This window comes from Panicum virgatum, chromosome 7N, assembly GCF_016808335.1.
Source record: "Panicum virgatum strain AP13 chromosome 7N, P.virgatum_v5, whole genome shotgun sequence".
Taxonomy (NCBI): domain Eukaryota; kingdom Viridiplantae; phylum Streptophyta; class Magnoliopsida; order Poales; family Poaceae; genus Panicum; species Panicum virgatum.
This window is the reverse complement of record NC_053151.1, coordinates 36,589,299-36,606,445: the sequence shown is the minus strand read 5'-3', so window position 1 is coordinate 36,606,445 and position 17,147 is coordinate 36,589,299. Positions and strand designations below refer to the sequence as shown.

Sequence of the window (17,147 nt, the reverse complement as noted above, 5' to 3'; positions counted from 1 at the left end):
CACTAAACATGATGTCGGGCCTAGATGCGGTCAAATAAAGCAAACTACCAATCATAGAACGATAAAGCTTTTGGTCAACCGGGTTACCTCCCTCATCTAGGTCGAGATGCCCATTGGTGGCCATAGGAGTCTTGATTGGTTTTGCATCTTCCATACCAAACTTCTTCAAGATATCTTTCACATATTTTGATTGACACACAAAGGTGCCTTCCTTGAGTTGCTTGATTTGAAGTCCAAGAAAGAAACTCAATTCGCCAATCATGGACATCTCAAATTCCCTAGACATCATTTCACCAAATTCCTCACAAAAACTTGGGTTAGTTGAACCAAAGATAATATCATCAACATAAATTTGACAAATAAACAAATCTTTACCAATATCTTTAGTGAACAAAGTAGTATCAACCTTACCAATTTTGAAGCCTTTAGAGATAAGAAAGTTTCTCAATCTTTAATACCAAGCTCTTGGAGCTTGCTTAAGACCATAAAGAGTTTTAGAGAGCTTGTATACATGATTTGGCTTCTTTGGATCTTCAAAACCGGGAGGTTGATCAACAAAAACAAGTTCACTAATCTTGCCATTCAAGAAATCACTTTTCACATCCATTTGAAAAAGTTTTATGTTGTGAGAGTAAGCATAAGCTAATAAAATTCTAATAGCTTCTAATCTAGCAACGGGAGCAAAAGTTTCACCGAAATCCAAACCTTCGACTTGAGTGAAGCCTTGAGCTACCAATCTTGCCTTGTTTCTCAAACCATTCCATATTCATTTTGCTTGTTTCTAAATACCCATTTAGTGTCAATAACATTATAATTCTTGGGCCTCTCAACTAGATCCCAAACTTGATTCCGGGTGAAATTATTTAATTCTTCATGCATAGCATTCACCCAATCCGGATCTCTCAAGGCTTCATCTACACAGTTAGGTTCAAGAAAATATACAAAAGAATAATGTTCACAAAATGAAGCAATGCGAGATCGAGTTTGGACACCCTTACTAATATCACCCATGATTTGATCCACCGGATGATCCGTTGCAAGAACATGATGAATTCTTTGAGGAACAATGGGTTCTTGAGTTGATGAAGAAGGTGCACTAGATGAACCGTCTTGATCTTGTACTTGAGAATCATCATTACTTGAATCTTGTACAATTAATTGTGCTTGATCATTTGAGATAGAAGTTGAAGGATTAACTCTAATAGAGATAGAAGGACCATCTTCATCTTCATCTTCTTCTCTAGGTCTAATATCTCCAATTGACATGTTTTTCATTGCATTTCTCAAACCATCACTTCTCACATCATCAAGATTTTCTTGTTCATTGTGAGACCCATTGGTTTCATCAAACTCAACATCATATGCTTCTTCAACAATGCCATGTGTTTTGTTGTAGACCCGATAAGCCTTGCTACTAGATGAGTATCCAAGAAGAAAACACTCATCACATTTGCTTTGAAACTTTGATAACTGAGTTCCCTTCTTGAGAATATAGTATTTGCAACCAAACACTCTAAAGTGTGATATATTTGGCTTTCTTCCAATGAGCAACTCATATGGGGTCTTGTTATGAAATCTATGGCAATACAATCTATTAGAGGCATGACAAGCCGTGTTGATTGCTTCGGCCCAAAAGCTATCCAAAACATTGTACTCGGAGAGCATTGATCTTGCCATATCAATCAAGGTTCTATTTTTCCTCTCAACAAGACCATTTTGTTCCGGAGTGTACTTGGTTGAGAATTCATGCTTGATTCCTTTCACATCACACCATTCCTCAACTCTTGTGTTTCTAAACTCACTTCCATTGTCACTCCTCACTTTCTTCACCTTGAGCTCAAATTCATTTTCGGCCCTTGTAAAGAATTTCTTGAATGTGTCATATGTATCGGCCTTGTCATGAAGAAAGTAAACCCATGTATATCTTGAGTAATCATCTACTACCACAAGACAATAGCAATTTCCACCAATACTTCTATATGTTGTAGGACCAAATAAATCCATATGCAATAATTCCAATGGTCTCTCGGTTGACATGACACTCTTAGTGGGATGAGTATTTGCAACTTTCTTTCCGGCTTGACATGCACTACACAACTTATCTTTTTCAAACTTCACATTTTTCAACCCAACTACTAAATCATGCTTCAAAAGTCGGTTGAGTTGCTTCATGCTAATATGACCAAGCCTTCTATGCCATAACCAACCCATAGATGATTGAGTGAACAAGCAAGTGGACAAGTTTGCCTCTTTAGTAGCAAAATCCACAAGATATACATCCTCATGTCTAAATCCCGTAAAGATGTGATCTTTTCCATCCAAGCTAGTCACTACCACATCATCTTTAGTGAAGCTACACTTATATCCACAATCACAAAGTAGAGTGACCGCTAAGAGATTAAATTTGAGAGAATCAACCAACAATACTTTTAAAAGAGAATGATCGCTTGAGATAGGAATTGTACCAACTCCTTTGACTTTGCCCCGGCTATTGTCACCAAAGATGATGTCACTATAGCCATCCACATTCTCATCTAGAGAGGAAAACATCATTGGATCTCCGGTCATGAGTTGAGTGCATCCACTATCAAGCACCCAATGTCTTCCTCCGGACTTGTAATTCACCTACAAAGAGGAAATAACTCTTTTAGGTACCCAAAACTTTCTTGGGTCCTTGAATGTTAGTGACCACATTAGTGACCAAGACTTTTGGCACCCAAATGGCATTCTTTTTAGCACCATTTATAGGTATCCCAATAAATTTTGCACTAACATTGCTATTTGAATTTTTCATAAGCATGTAACTTGAATCAAAGGATATGACTTTCTTGTTGGTGCAATTCTTCTCAACATGACCAACCTTCTTGCATTTTTCACAATATGGCTTGCCACTACTCTTCACAAAAGTAGTTTTGGTTTGCACAAAAGCCTTCTTCCCTTTCTTAGGAATATATCCAAACCCTTGCTTGTTCAAGGTGAACTTTTGGCTTGCCCAACAATGATTAAACTTTGCTCTACTATCATAGCACTTTCTCAAATCATTAGTCAAGCAAGTAATCTCTTTTTTTAACAAATCATTTTCCATAAAGAGAGATTCATTGCAAGATGAGTTATCAATTTTGGTGCACAAAGAACTAGTAGAGCTAGAGCCACAAAATTTATCATCAATTAAATCACAACTAACACCAATGCTCAATAATGCTTTTCTTTCATGACTAAGCAAGGTATTGTGAGCTTCCTCAAGCTTCTCATGAGTTTCTTTGAGATTCTCATGAGAAGTCTTTAGCTCCTCATAGGAATTTTGAAGAGAAGTAAATTTCAACTTCAAGTCCTTCAACTTAGCATTTTCCTTTGTCATGAATTGATCGGCATCATTAAGCATTTCAACAAGATCATCATATGAAAGTTCATCAAGTTCACCATCTTGTTGTACCTTTGCACCACCCTTTGCCATAAGACAATGTGGTGTAGAGAAGAGTGATGGAGCCTCCTTGATGGCGATCCTGGCAACTCCCTTGGATGGCTTGTCATCATCATCATCATCATCATCATCGGAGTTTGCATCGGAATCCCATTCAACAAAATAAGCTTGGCCATTCTTCTTTTTCTTGATGAACTTCTTCTTCTTCTTTTCATCATTTTTCTTGTCCTTTTTCTTGTTTGGACAATTGACAATGATATGACCTACTTCACCACAATTGAAGCAAGTCTTGTCCACAAAAGGATTTTTTCTTGATGATTGACCTCTCTTGCCAAAGATCTTCATGCTCATCATTCTATTGAATCTCTTGACAAAGAGAGCCATCTCCTCATCCGATTCTTCTTCTTGGCATCCACTTTCTTCTTCATTTTTGCTATCTTGAGCTTTGAATGCCACACTTTTCTTTTTCATATCAATTTCTCCCCCATAAGTTTCATCTTGAGATTTCTTGAACATGTCATGGGTGAGGATTTCTCCCAATATTTGTGTAGGAGTTGTGGTCTTCACATTTGACCTTACAAGTAAGGTCACAATTGTGTCATATCTTTCCGGAAGACATCTAAGAAACTTGTTGTTGAAATCCCCATCCGGTACCTCAAATCCAAGTCCCTTGAGGTCATTCACAATGTCATTTAGCCGGTTGAACATCTTGGCTATACTCTCATCCTTCTTCATGGTAAATTCACTAAAATTCCCTTTAAGCAAATATAACTTGGCCTCTTTCACAGTTGATGTACCCTCATGAATTTCCATGAGCTTCTTCCATATGTCATTTGCATTTGTGAGGCTCTTGACTCTATTAAATTCATTTACATCAAGAGCACTAAAGAGCACATTAACCCCTTGATCATTTAGTGTCTCATTTTCCTCATCTAAGGGTGTCAAACTCTTTGGGTCCAAAATGACATATCCATCATTTACTACTCTCCATAGCTTTCTACTCATGGCTTTGAGATGAGCCGACATCCTAGTCTTCCAATAATCATAATTGTTCCCATCAAAGAACGGTGGCTTCCCAACATGAATCACATGATCACTAGTCATTGTTCTACTCCAAGATGGTTAAATCCGCAATTAATGTAGTACTTAGCTCTGGTACCACTTGTAGGATCAAGAACACCGACTAGAGGGGGGTGAATAGGTGGTTTAAAATCTAAAGCCAACAACACTAGAGAAATTTAATTAGTAACAAAGGAAAGCCCTATGTCAAGCTATTACTATCTCTAGATGGGTTTGCAACCTAGGGTGACAAGATACAAATCAAGCTCTAGTAAAGTAAAATGCTCAAAGTAAAAGCAAGAATTAAAGTGAGCAAGAGAAGTAACCAAGCTTGACACAAGAAATTATCCCGTGGTGTCGATGACTTGCCGGTCACCCCTAATCCATGTTGAGGTGGATTCCAAGAATCAACCGCTCCTCTATCAAGAACCTCTTGATCTTGAGCTGGCTTGAATCAAGGAACCGCTCCACACCTCGATTCCACTTGAGTTGCTCTTCACCACTCCGGTGAGGTAAGCACAAGACCTCTCACAACCGAAATCGGGGCTCCTCAACAATCTCCTTGGAGGAGCTCCACGAAATCCTCTTCTCCAAGCCGTCTAGGGAGCGGCAACTCCCAAGAGTAATAAGTTGATGACGCCTGCTTGAAGTTTCCCTAATGCCACAAAGCTCAAACTCTTGATGCAATGCACTAGGAAGCTCTCACACCCTCAAGAATGTAATCTCTAAGCAAGTGTGTGAGAGGGAGGGATGCCTTAGCTCTAAGATGTCAAGTATGCAGTCCAAATGGCCAAGAGACCCACCCAATGGCCGGGCATTGGGTATATATAGACACCCCTTCAAAAACTAGCCGTTACACTCTTTTCTGCGAAGTCGCGGACCATCCGCGTTTCAAAAACCGGACTGTCCGCCGTTATAAACCAGTGAGTCAGAGTGCATTTAATGCATGTCAGAACTAGCCGTTAAGCCCTGGCGGACCGTCCACGCCCCAAGGGTGGACCGTTCGCAGTTAAGAGTCCCACACCACCAGAGACTAACATCGTCTCTGGAACAACTTTGAGATTAGCCTGCGGACCGTCCGCGCCTCAGGAGCGGACCGTCCGCAGTTAACTTTTCAGCCCAAACTAGAGAAACAACCTCTCTGGTACAAATCTGAGATTAGCCGGCAGACCGTCCGCGCCCCATGGCCGGACTGTCCGCCGTTCAACTTTGAAGCCCACACTAGAGGGACACCCTTTCTGGTACAAATTTGAAATACAGTGGCGGACCGTCCGCCCACCTGGGCAGGACTGTCCGCCAGCCCACCAGAGCCTCTACAAGCTCTCTGGAATGGGCGCGGACTGTCCGCCCCTCTGGTGCGGACTGTTCGCCGTTACTCAGTCAGCTCTCAAACTTAGTCTTTTTCAAATCTTTTCAAAACGCCGTTAGCCCTCATGCATGCAACTAGACATTTTGAGCAAAATGGCACTAAAGACCCGTCAAACATGAGTACACAACCCCTCTTGATAGTACGGCTATCTATCCAACAAATCCGGTCACTTTTCATCCACTAAACGCCTTGTGACCGGTAAAATGCAAAAGCCCTATTTTATACCTTTGCCTTGTGCCCGAGCTTTGCTCATCATCTCCAAAACTCCATACGTTTACAACCAAATCCCTTTCATCCGTGGATCAACCTATACTCATTATCTCAAATGAAATCGTTAATCCACAAACTGTTGTCATTAATTACCAAAACTCGAATTAGGGGCCTAGATGCTTTCACACGGCCTGCTTCCCCTTCGTAGTGGGGTCGGACCCCGCGGCGCTCGGAATAGCTTGATCCCCGGATGAGCCAGGGATCCGGAGCCCTTGGTTCGGGTCGCCTCCGGTCTGGCGTGGAGCCAACCCACCATCGTCAAGAGTTGGCAGGGTAGCCAGCACTGCCGTCCTCAGGCGCGAGTCCTTGCAGAGGGGGACGACGCCCTGGGGGAGGATCAGGTTCTCCGGGACGAAGACTTCTCCCGTCACCGCCCGAACCAGGACCTCCAGGGCTTCCTGGGTCAGGTCACTCCCCTCTCCGCGGTGGGTCCTGCTGCAGTCGTTGAGGCCGGTGAAGCTCCAGGCAGGGTGCGGCCGCTGCTTCAGGGGGGCTATCTGGCGCTTCAAGAAATCTCCGAGCACGTGCAGCGAGGTGAGGCTGCTCTCCGACAGCGACCTGATCTTGCCCAGCACGGAGTCGAAATCCGGCTGCAGAGTCGGCTTGGCCCTCCAGGATGCACGGTCGGGGGCGGGTCCCTCGGTCGGCAAGACGAGGCGCTCGTTGGCTTCGGTGGTGGCGATCACCCAATCCTTGCACCACTCCTCCCACTTCCCGCCAGTGAGGTCGGGAATGTAAGGCGCCGGCAGGTCGCTCCTTGTCTGGAAGTAATACGCCCCCACCTTATCCTTCGCCCTCCCGGACTTCACCAGTATGAAGAAGTGGTGGAAGAGGATGACGCAGGGCCGCACTCCCACGAACATCTCGCACAAATGAACGAAGATGGACGTCAGGAGGAGGGAGTGGGGCGTAAGGTGCTGAAGTTGGAGGCCGAAGTCTTCCAGCAGCAACAGTAGGAACGAAGAGATCGGCAGCCCCACGCCGGTGGAAATGTGCGAGGTGAATAGCATAAATTCCCCGGCGCGGAGGTTGCCGAGGCGAACCGAGCCTGCTCGGATCCCCCAGCCAGTCTCCTGTGCACTCCACCCAAGCAGGCGGCGCACCGTGCTCAGCTCTTCCTCGGTCTGGAAAACGGCGGGGATGAACAAGGGATGTCATTTCACTGTGGAGGAGAGGAGCAATCTACACGGGGGAGCAAAGGGCGAGGAAGATCGAAAGCAAGGGGTGCAAAGGTTGGAAGGAAGAAGGCGAATGCGGGAAAGTAACCGCGGTACGCGGTTCACCCCTTTATGTAGCCTGATCCAACCGGCGCGCCCCGGAACCGTCGCTGGAACCCAAGCGACGCCCGCACCTGGCGTTAACCGCCCTGTCTGTGACTAGGGGGGCCCAGACCTGCCTGTCAGGGAGAGCTGGTAACAAACAAAGGTGTGAAAAGGCGGAATCTGAACCGTCGCCGCGCGCGTAAAGCGAGGCGGAAGCTGAGCTGACGTGCGCGTATTAAGCGCAGGCATGACCAAGATTTTCGGGAACTGCGCCGGTGGTAAATATCCCGTTTACTCCGGCCGCAGCAATGCCGAGCATCGCGCGCGTGACTAGGTGAACTACTATGAGTGGGGGCCACCAGTCAGTAAGCCGTTGCGGAGCAATGAGGCAGCAAAAAACCCGATGGATGGTCAAAGCCGATCAAGACCTCTGCAACAAGGGGCTCCAAGTTATGCAGGGCCAAATCGCAGTAGTGGCCCCACCTGCGGGTTCGTACCTCCCCTGAAGTGGGCTTGGGGGCCACTGTCGGTACCCTGTAGCAGGGATACCCACTCCTACTGCAGCAAAGCTGGACCCGCGTAGTTATCTGTAACTATGCCCAAAGGACGGAGCAGTTGGGCCCCACGGGTCAGGCCTTTACCTCACCAGGCCAATGGCCCTGGCCCGTTCCCCGCTTGGGGACGGGTCCAAAGACGCCACGTGTCCATGAGAAAAGGAAGCTCCGAGCTGCCAGCCGAGGCCGCGGACCCCCCATAGGGGTCCGGGACCTCCCGCGTCCATCCGGACCTCCCACACGGTAGAACCAACATACCGCCGGGGGGGTCCGGAGCCGCCACGTGTCCCGGAGGCACGGACGCGGGCTCATGCGAGAGCCTTCCGCTGGAAGACTCGCCCACCCACCGCATTCAATGCGGGTGGTTGAGGCGTAATCTGCCGCCGCGGCACGCGGGGCAGCCTTTGTCAGGCCTCACTGTGTACCGCATATTACCAAGGTACACAGTGTAGCCGCACCCGCGCAGAGCCCGTCTGCCGCATTAATTGGATACGACGGCACGGCACGGCACTTTTCCATCATGCCGCCTACGCCGCAAGTTACACGGCCCGTTCAGCTACGTGGCAGGCGACGCCGCTAGCTACGCCTGGCGCCGTTCCGACAAGCGAGCACCTGGACATGCTGGACAGGAGACTCCAGGAGCAGGCAAGGGAATCTAGGAGAGAGATCTCCTTCACCTGCGACGCCATAATGTATGAATAGTATGTTATTCTATACCGCACCAGTTGGGCCCACCTGTCAGGGACCCAACGGCCATGTACGCGTCCCCTTGAGATATAAAAGGGAGGCGCTCGCTGTGCACTCCAGGCTCTCAAGGACAGACACACAGACATGCAGGACTGAGGCCAACTCTTCAGTCTTGAGCAATACAGCACATAGTGGATGTAGGGTATTACGCTCCGGCGGCCCGAACCACTCTAAACCCGCTGTGTTCATCGCGTTCTTGAGCATGATCGAACTAATCGCTAGCTAACCCCCGAGTACTCACCGTCTGGGCTAAGGCGGGTGCATTCCGCCACCCGGTTGTGGTTTGCCACACCACGACATCATCCTTAATGGATCTCCAGGTCGTCGAATCTGTCATGCCAGAGGTCTATGGCAAGGGGATCCGTTCTCCCCCTTGCTATTCGTGTTAGGCACGGAGGCCCTGAATGCTCAGGTCAAGTATGCAAAGGGCAAAGGAACACTTGAAGCTTTTGGTGCTAATGCCATTCAGGAAAGAATTTTCCTATACAGTGGTGATGTGATTCTATTCACTTCTCCAAGACAGCAGAACCTGGTCGCCACTCAAATGATTCTAGACATCTTTGCTGCTGCATCTGGTCTTCAAATAAACCCTGCCAAGTGTGCAATCACCCCGATTTGTTGCAATCTAAAAGACACTACCCACATTTTGTGCTTCCTCAATGGGACTCTGCAGCCTTTCCCTATAACTTACTTGGGTATCCCACTGACGGTGAAGAAACTGAAGAAGACTCAACTACAACCCCTCGTCTACAAGATTGTAGTTGGTCTCCTGACCTGGAAAGCATCCATGCTCACCAAAGCAGGAAGAATAGTGCTGGTCAAAGCTAAACTTTCTGCTATTCCGGTGCATATCATGTTAGCCATTTCCCTCCCTCCGTGGGTGATTCAGTGCATTGACAAACGGCGTCGTGCCTTTCTTTGGAAGGGATCTGACTCAGATACAATCAGTGGCGGACATTGTTTACTTGCTTGGCCAAGAGTCTGCCGGCCAGCGATCCTTAGTGGGTTGGGATTACCAGATCTTACTCTGCAAGGGTATGCCTTGCGGATGCGGTGGTTATGGTTTCAGCGAACTGATGCTAGTAGGCCTTGGGCAGCTCTACCACAACAGCACGAGCACATTGTGGAGACAATGTTCAACTCTTCTATCACAGTACAACTCGGGAACGGTTTAAGATCCTTTTTCTGGACTGACAAGTGGATCAATGGTCGCTCCATCATCGACCTTGCTCCTACACTCCTCAATGCAGTACCCCAATGTCACACCCGATTTTAAGGACAAAACCGAATGCATATCTATATGTATGCCAAAATCAAGTTTCATACATATAGAGACATTATAAGTGAATAATCAGTAACAGTATCACGTAAAAGAGAATTAAAACAACAACTAAAAGACTATCAGAGTTATACAGCTTATCTTGGAAACGAAGGCTTCAAACTTCACAGGCAATCGACTGGAGGTTGCGTACGCCTAGAACTCAGCAATATCTTCAAAAGACTTCATATCAACTTTCTCCTTCTGAGCAGCAGTAAGCAAGGGTGAGTACACTTATGGTTGGTACTCAGCAAGGCCACAAAAAATAACCAGAATATGATTTATATACATCTTTAAGTTTATTAATCATGTGAGGGTCCAAGCCACTCTTGACCGTGAGCACGGCTAACCGGTTAGTTTTCACTCTGCAGAGGTTGTACACTTTCACCACAATTCGCGTAAAAGTTTCGAAGAACTTTGAACCCAACCACGCATATGTGCTGATCAGGCACAATACCACACTTTCGAGGTGTGATTGCATAGGGACGCTACGAGACCTTTACAAAGAATCACTATATGTACACACTAGTCCCTTGCTTTCTGCGGTACCTCAGAAGACGAAGCTTCCTTCACCTGCTCCTCAAAGCTCGATAACCCAAAAATCCACCAATCAAATGCCCCAAGCACGACATATAGATCATCTAGTTACTTAGCCAAGACCAGATCTATATAGTATTGTGGTTGTACAGTTTTCTTGGGTGGTTCTCCATGCTCCAATTAAATCAAGTACTCTCGTATATAAGCATAGATAGAAAGATGATTAGGGTCACTTGCCTTTCACAAATGAAAAGCTACTCTTACTGCTCTTCACTGCTCTTCACAGCTCTTCAGCTTTTGCTCACTTGCAATTCTTGATCTTCAATATTCGAACAGCGATCCTTCTACTCGGAGCAATCATCGAGCAAACATACAAAGCAAAGAACAAGTACATCTAAGAACAATACATCAAAACAAAAGAAAGGCTTTAAAAGAGCATACTAAAAGATAGAGATCGCTGCTACGGTTACGAGAGCGCAAGAAACGCGGAAAACGGAACTAAAACGGCGATTCTATGAGATAAACTATGCTTCAGGGATCTAGTCGCGATTAACTATAGAGTTAAGAGCTAGCAGAAAAGATTTGTAAGACATAACAAAGTGTGCTCATAGAGGATAAAAAGGTTACAAAGCTATTGCACACGTCACAAGGATCACGTGCGCGCAAAAATCGCTGAAAACGGAGTTGAAACGTGAAAGATATGGCTAAAACAAGGTTTTAGGGACTTGTTTGCGATAGATTTAAACTTCTAGGGGCTAGCTCTAAAGAAACCAGGGACTAAAACGAGATTAAACCTAAACTACAAGGGCAAGAAAACAAAAACTAAAGCTTTGGACGGCGGGTTCTATTTTACAAAAGAACAGGGGCTAAACTGAAAAGAAAAGGGCTCGTACGTAATTATTTTTGAACTAAAGTGGACTGCGGGTTGATTACTAGAAAATTGAGGGGCTCTTTTGCAAATCAGCCTGGGTTGACCGGTACCTGGTCTCATTGACTCAGGTTAGATCGGTTTTGAGCCGCTGGATCTCGATCGGACGGCTAGGACTGGATCGGGCGAGCGGACGGCGGCACTGGGCGACCGGCGGCGAGGCGTGGCGGCGGCGCGCAGCGGCGGGTCACCGGAGTTGGCCAAACTTGGCCTTCCGGGCTCGGCTCGGCTTGGGTTTTGGACAGAAAGTTTGCACGCACGACGGCGAACTCGACTAGGGGGTCCGCGCGGGGCTTTGGCAAGAGGAACATGGCTCACGGCGTCGACCAGAGGCGGTGGAGCGCCGGCGAGCGGCTGCGCAGGCGAGAGAACAAGATAGGGAGGGATAAGGAAACAAAGAGCATCCTCACCACGACGCGAACCTTCGGGGCGGAGAAAACATCGAGGGGAAACGACGGAATGGCGGCGCGACGCGGAGCTCCGAGCTCGGCAATGGCGGCTCGCGAGCTAGGGTTTGGGGTGGTGGCGGCGGCGGCGGCTGCGGCTCGGAGGGGGCCCAAGGGGTAGGGCGGCGCTTAAATAGGGGCCGAGGGAGTCCTTGGCGTGTGCGCCAAGGTGACGGGCAGCGAGGCGTGGCGTGGCCGGACTCTGGCTCGAGTCCGAGCCGCGCACGGGAGGAAGGAGACGGCCCCGACAGGTGGGGCCCACCTGTCGGCGGCAGAGAGGAAAGGGGGCGCGAGCTGGGCCGAGGAGAGGGAATTGGGCCGGCGGGATTGGGCTGCGCGGGGAGGAAAGGAAAGAAAGGAAGGGAGAGATAGAGGCGATGGGTTGGGCCCGAAAAAGTGAACCGGGCCGGTTTAGGCTGAAGAAGGAAAAATGTTTTTCATTTCCTGAAAACAACTCAAACACATTCATTTGAATTTAAATTAGGAGAATTTAAATTCAACTGAACCCAAACAATAAAATAAATGCAATTCAACATGAATGCATAACAACCAAAATGACCTCATTTAATTTAGAAGACAACCAATTATTATTATTTTTGTACAAAATTCCCTGAAAAGAAAATAAATGTTGGCAAATTTTTAAAAATTATAAAAAAATTGTTGTTTTATTTTTAATTTTAATCACATCCTGAAATCCAAAAATTTCAAGGTGTGATACCCAACTTGCACGCAAGAGGAGGACGGTTGCTGAAGGACTCCTGAACAACATGTGGGCGCAAGATATCACTGGTGCCTTAACGGTACAAGTCCTGCTAGACTACTTGCTTGTGTGGGATACTATCCACCAAGGTAACTTCACTCTAAGCAACAATACTCCAGATTCTTTCCGATGGAAATGGACTGCCGACGGTCAGTTCACTACTGCTTCTGCATGCGCCGCCTTCTTTGTGAGGCAACATGCCCTACCTGGTGCAAAAGAACTCAGAAAAACCAGAGCACCCGGTCACTGCAAATTTTTCCTTTGGCTCGTGATGCATGATCGGTTTTGGACTGCGGCCCGACGGAAGAGACACAATCTGCAGGACAATGACAATTGTAACTTCTGTGACCAACACCCCGAGGAGATCTCACACCTCCTGCTCTCATGCGTCTTTGCAAGGGAGACATGGTTCATGGTTCTACGGCGGTGCAATATTCAGCAAGTTTCTCCCTTGCCAACATCTACTGATCTCTTTGAATGGTGGTGCCGCTCCCGCAAACAACTCAGAAAGGAACTCAGAAAAGGTTTTGACTCACTTCTTTTACTGGTTGCATGGCTACTTTGGAAGGAAAGGAACCAACGTGTCTTCCAGGGAAAATCACAAACGGTCAGCGAATTAGTAGCTTTGATTTTGGATGAAGTAAAGGTTTGGGCCTATGCGGGTCACACTCATTTCTTCATGCTGTTCCCAGAATTTTCGCGACACGTTCCTGCTGTAATTTTCCTTTGTGCTCAAAGACTCGTGTGATCTCTACCGAGATCACTTTTCTTTGTAATTAAAACTCTCCTTCTTAATGAAAACGTGCTCAGGCATGGTCGCCAAAAAAAACAGTCTGATGCGGTTTATCTTTCCACTTCTCGCTCTGATCCAAGGTGGGAAGTAGGCTCTTTAATTGGATCCATTTTCTTCTTAATATAAAGATACCAAGACGCAGCTCTCCTACATATTCGAGATTAAAAAAAACTTTCCCTCTCGATTGTCAAAGCACTAGCTGAATACGGTAATAATGAATGATAGTAGAGACCTTAACAAAGTTATTCATTTGTTTCAAGAAAAGAAGTAGTTGCAATGTAGATCGCAAAGTTTTTTTTTTTTGCTTGCGGTACAGAGTGCTGACATATACATTTCTAAGAAACTGATATAGTATCTTTGTATTTTTACCATCTTTGCTTAATTTTCTGAAATTTTACTTCTTTTGTTTCCCTTCTTCTTTTTTAATTCTACAGTGGGCTCCCTGTAAAGTAGAGACTAGTGCAGGCCTACGCTGGGCCTGTGGGCTTTTGGGCTTTTCCTCTGGGTCACACCGGTTCACCGCTGACCCCACCAGAAGGCGCAGGACAGTCGCGCACAATGCTGCGAGCGGCGGCGTCGAGATGCACCCGCGGCGCCGCCCGGCGGCTATCGTTGTCGGCGGCGGAGGCGTCCCCAGCCGCTGCGGGCGCACGGCATCAGCGTTCCCTCGACGAGGGGGACTGGTCGTATCACAGGGAGTGGTGGGGCAAGGAGGACGGTCCCGGCGAGGGGGCGCAGACCGTCTTCCGCCGCCACTCCGAGTGTGGCAACGGCGTCGTCTCTGTCTCCGCCTACCCAACCTCCCGCCCGGTAGCTATAGCTTCTCTTTCCTGCAATCCTGCTTGGCCACATAGCTTGTGCTGAACTGCTGATGCTAGCGAAAGACAAGGTTTTCCTCAATTTGGTAACAGAAGTTCTGACTAAATTTAGCAACTTGGTCTTCTTTCGCCCTAAAATAAAAACTTGGTTTTCATTTTTCTCTTAATAGACTGGCACTGGCTGTTTGCGATTCTTGCTTGTACCAGGGGAAAAAATAAAGGTGCTGTGATCTAGGCATAGGGGTTGTACTCAACATTTTTACTTCCTCGCTTACCTCCATTCTGAAATTTAGTTGTCCTAAGTCAAACTTTTATATATTTGACAAATTCTGTAGAAAAACTAACCAATACATATAATATCAAATTAGTGTCATTAATTCCAGCATAATATATGTCTGGATAGTGTATTCATTTGATTAGTTTGACTTAGACAACACTAAAACAAGGAAGAAATGCTTGTAAGAAAGTGTTAGGGTCTAATTTTCTATTTGTGCTTTCATATGAATTTGTATTACTATGGGAATCATTGCTGCACTAATTTTAGCAACTTTTTGAGAATAATTTTTTTAGTAAAAATATATTCTGGAGTTACATTGAAACAGAACTCGTTATATAATGTCAGGCTATTGAGCATTGGCCAGCAGTGGAGAGATGGCTTCAAGAAAGAAATGCAAGATTATACCCAGAGTCAGCTGGCGTCGACCAATTTAAGATACTAGGCTACCAGTGGCGAGTATTGCGTTTTAATGATCATACACGGCAAAGCACTGTAAAAGTAATGACATGCTATAGGACATCGGGTCAGAGGTCATTATTCTTGATGCAGCAACCACATGTTTTAGCTGTTCCTTGTGAGTTCACTTGTATCACCCTGCATTGACCATGATATGTCCATTGTGCTCTGTTAACATCATCTGTCATTTATGTCCATTAATCTACAACTTGCCCTAGCTGTGTTAGATGCAAAAGCTACCTAGTTTTTCTTTTAATGTTTGTGCTGTATCTTTCATCTGAAAGTAGAGTTTTACAGATGTCAAGAGTATGGTGTCAGCAGGATTGACGGCACTTCCTTGTGCTTCTTATGATCTCCCCGAAGCAGTATCCGGACAGAACAATATGAAAATTCTGTGCATCGGCCATGGTGGTGGCAACTTACCATTGTTTTTGGCAAGCAAGTTCAGAGGTAAGCACTATCACAAGCTTCAGCAATTCTTAGTAACAATATATCTGTACTGCGATTTCTGACTTGCTGATACTTTGTTTTCTTCATACTGTAGTAAAGTGAAATAGTGAATGGTGCCTTGTTTTAGGTTGTTTTGTGACGCCTCTAAAGCAAATTAATTTAGCTGAATAATTTTCCTTTCACATGAACAGAAAATAACTTAAAAACAAAAAACCTCCGAAGCAAAACAGCTCATTGAGGGAGTTGGCCTGACCGCCTAAGCCTAACATAGTATCGATGGTGGAGTTACACCTACAAATGTCTTAACATAGTATCGATGGTGGAGTTACACCTACAAATGTCTTACGCATCATTAAAATGACTGATCTTAGTTCAACCCCTTTTTCAGGTGCTTCCATCCACATCGTGGAAATTGATCCAGTGGTTGTCTCAGCTTCCGTCGAAGCCATGGGTTTCCCCATGTCACCTGTGAAAGGCTTATCATCTGAATCCATGCTGCCCGCCGACGCTGACGATCTGCTATGGGGAGGCATACACGACCGAATCTTCCTCCACATAGCGGACGCCGAGGACTTCATCGCCAGCGACCGCAACCAATACGACCTCGTCTTCGTCGACGCCTACGACGGGGACGACGTATTCCCCCGCAAGCTCTGGGACGCCGACGGGGCGTTCATGGAGAACCTGGAGAGGAGGGTCCACCCCGTCCACGGCACCGTGGTGGTGAACCTGCACTCCGACTCGGAGCTTCCGGGCGTGGCGCAGGGCCACGCCCAGTTCCAGAGCGTGCTTCCCATGGGCCCGCACGTCTCCCGGGTCTGCGGGGCGTACAAGCAGCTCTTCGGGATGGCCTTCACGGCCGCCGTCCCGTGGCTCTGCAACATCACCCTCGTCGCCTGCCGCGGCGAGGCGGTCACTAGCGGCGGCGCCGCCGGCGCGCGCCTGGGGCTCAGCCGCAGGGACTACGTCCTCGGCAAGCTCCTGTCGAAGTGCGACGTGGTTGAGCGCGCGCTGGGCCTGCCGTTCTCTTGTTTGCAGTACGTCAAGAATGGTTTCGCGCTGGTTGAGTGAGAATGTGAGATGCTCTGTTTTGGGGAATTTGAATGGTACACCTTGATCTATTGGATATTACTTGGTGGTTTACTTTCGCCTCTTGGCCGGTCTCGCTGATTGTTTCGAGAACACATCTAGCTCCTCCACACCAAGCTGCCCTGACGGTGACGGTGTTGGAGCGGGTGGGCATCGGCCTCGTGGCTTCCCGGCGGCGGCAGGAAAGGTAGTTCTTCACAGGACAGGACCGCTCCCGGCGACCGAAAACTCCGGCCTTGCCACGGCATGGCTCCTTTTCTGGCTCGCCGCCCGCCGCGAGGTCAGAGGCGCGCACGTGAGGTGCATTAAACCGGACGCCGACGTGGCAGCCCCCCAGCCCGCCCACGAGGTTCTTGCGCGTTGCCGATAAGCCAAGAGGTAGGGTTGACAAATGGCGGCAGCTTCTTGTTGGGAAGAGAAGCAAAGCCTCTAGTCCACTCTTTAACCAGCGGCCGTTGTACGACTCACACGCAAGAATGCTGCGTTCAGAGAGCTCGCGATCAATGATCGTGGCCCTGTTCTCCTGCGTCGAGCAGGCAGCAGGGTCGTCGAGATCCCGAGACCCTTGCTTGTGAAATCGACAACGAGTCACA

General features: G+C 47.2%; 1 protein-coding gene across 1 annotated transcript; it reads left to right on the top strand.

Moving 5' to 3' along the window:
- The first annotated feature begins 13,950 nt into the window (after positions 1 to 13,950).
- Positions 13,951 to 16,612, top strand: LOC120683279. The gene is made up of 4 exons (XM_039965348.1): positions 13,951 to 14,274; positions 14,905 to 15,133; positions 15,313 to 15,465; positions 15,854 to 16,612. Exons 1-4 carry the CDS (start codon positions 14,023 to 14,025, stop codon positions 16,534 to 16,536), a joined length of 1,317 nt encoding a protein of 438 aa, XP_039821282.1. The 5' UTR covers positions 13,951 to 14,022; the 3' UTR covers positions 16,537 to 16,612.
- Positions 16,613 to 17,147: the final 535 nt, after the last annotated feature.

Bases quoted from the DNA above. Each gene is read 5' to 3' on its own strand.
- LOC120683279 (XM_039965348.1), top strand. From the start codon at position 14,023: ATGCTGCGAGCGGCGGCGTCGAGATGCACCCGCGGCGCCGCCCGGCGG. The intron at 14,275-14,904 runs GTAGCTATAGCT...ATATAATGTCAG, and splicing joins CCTACCCAACCTCCCGCCCG to GCTATTGAGCATTGGCCAGC. The intron at 15,466-15,853 runs GTAAGCACTATC...CCCCTTTTTCAG, and splicing joins TTTGGCAAGCAAGTTCAGAG to GTGCTTCCATCCACATCGTG.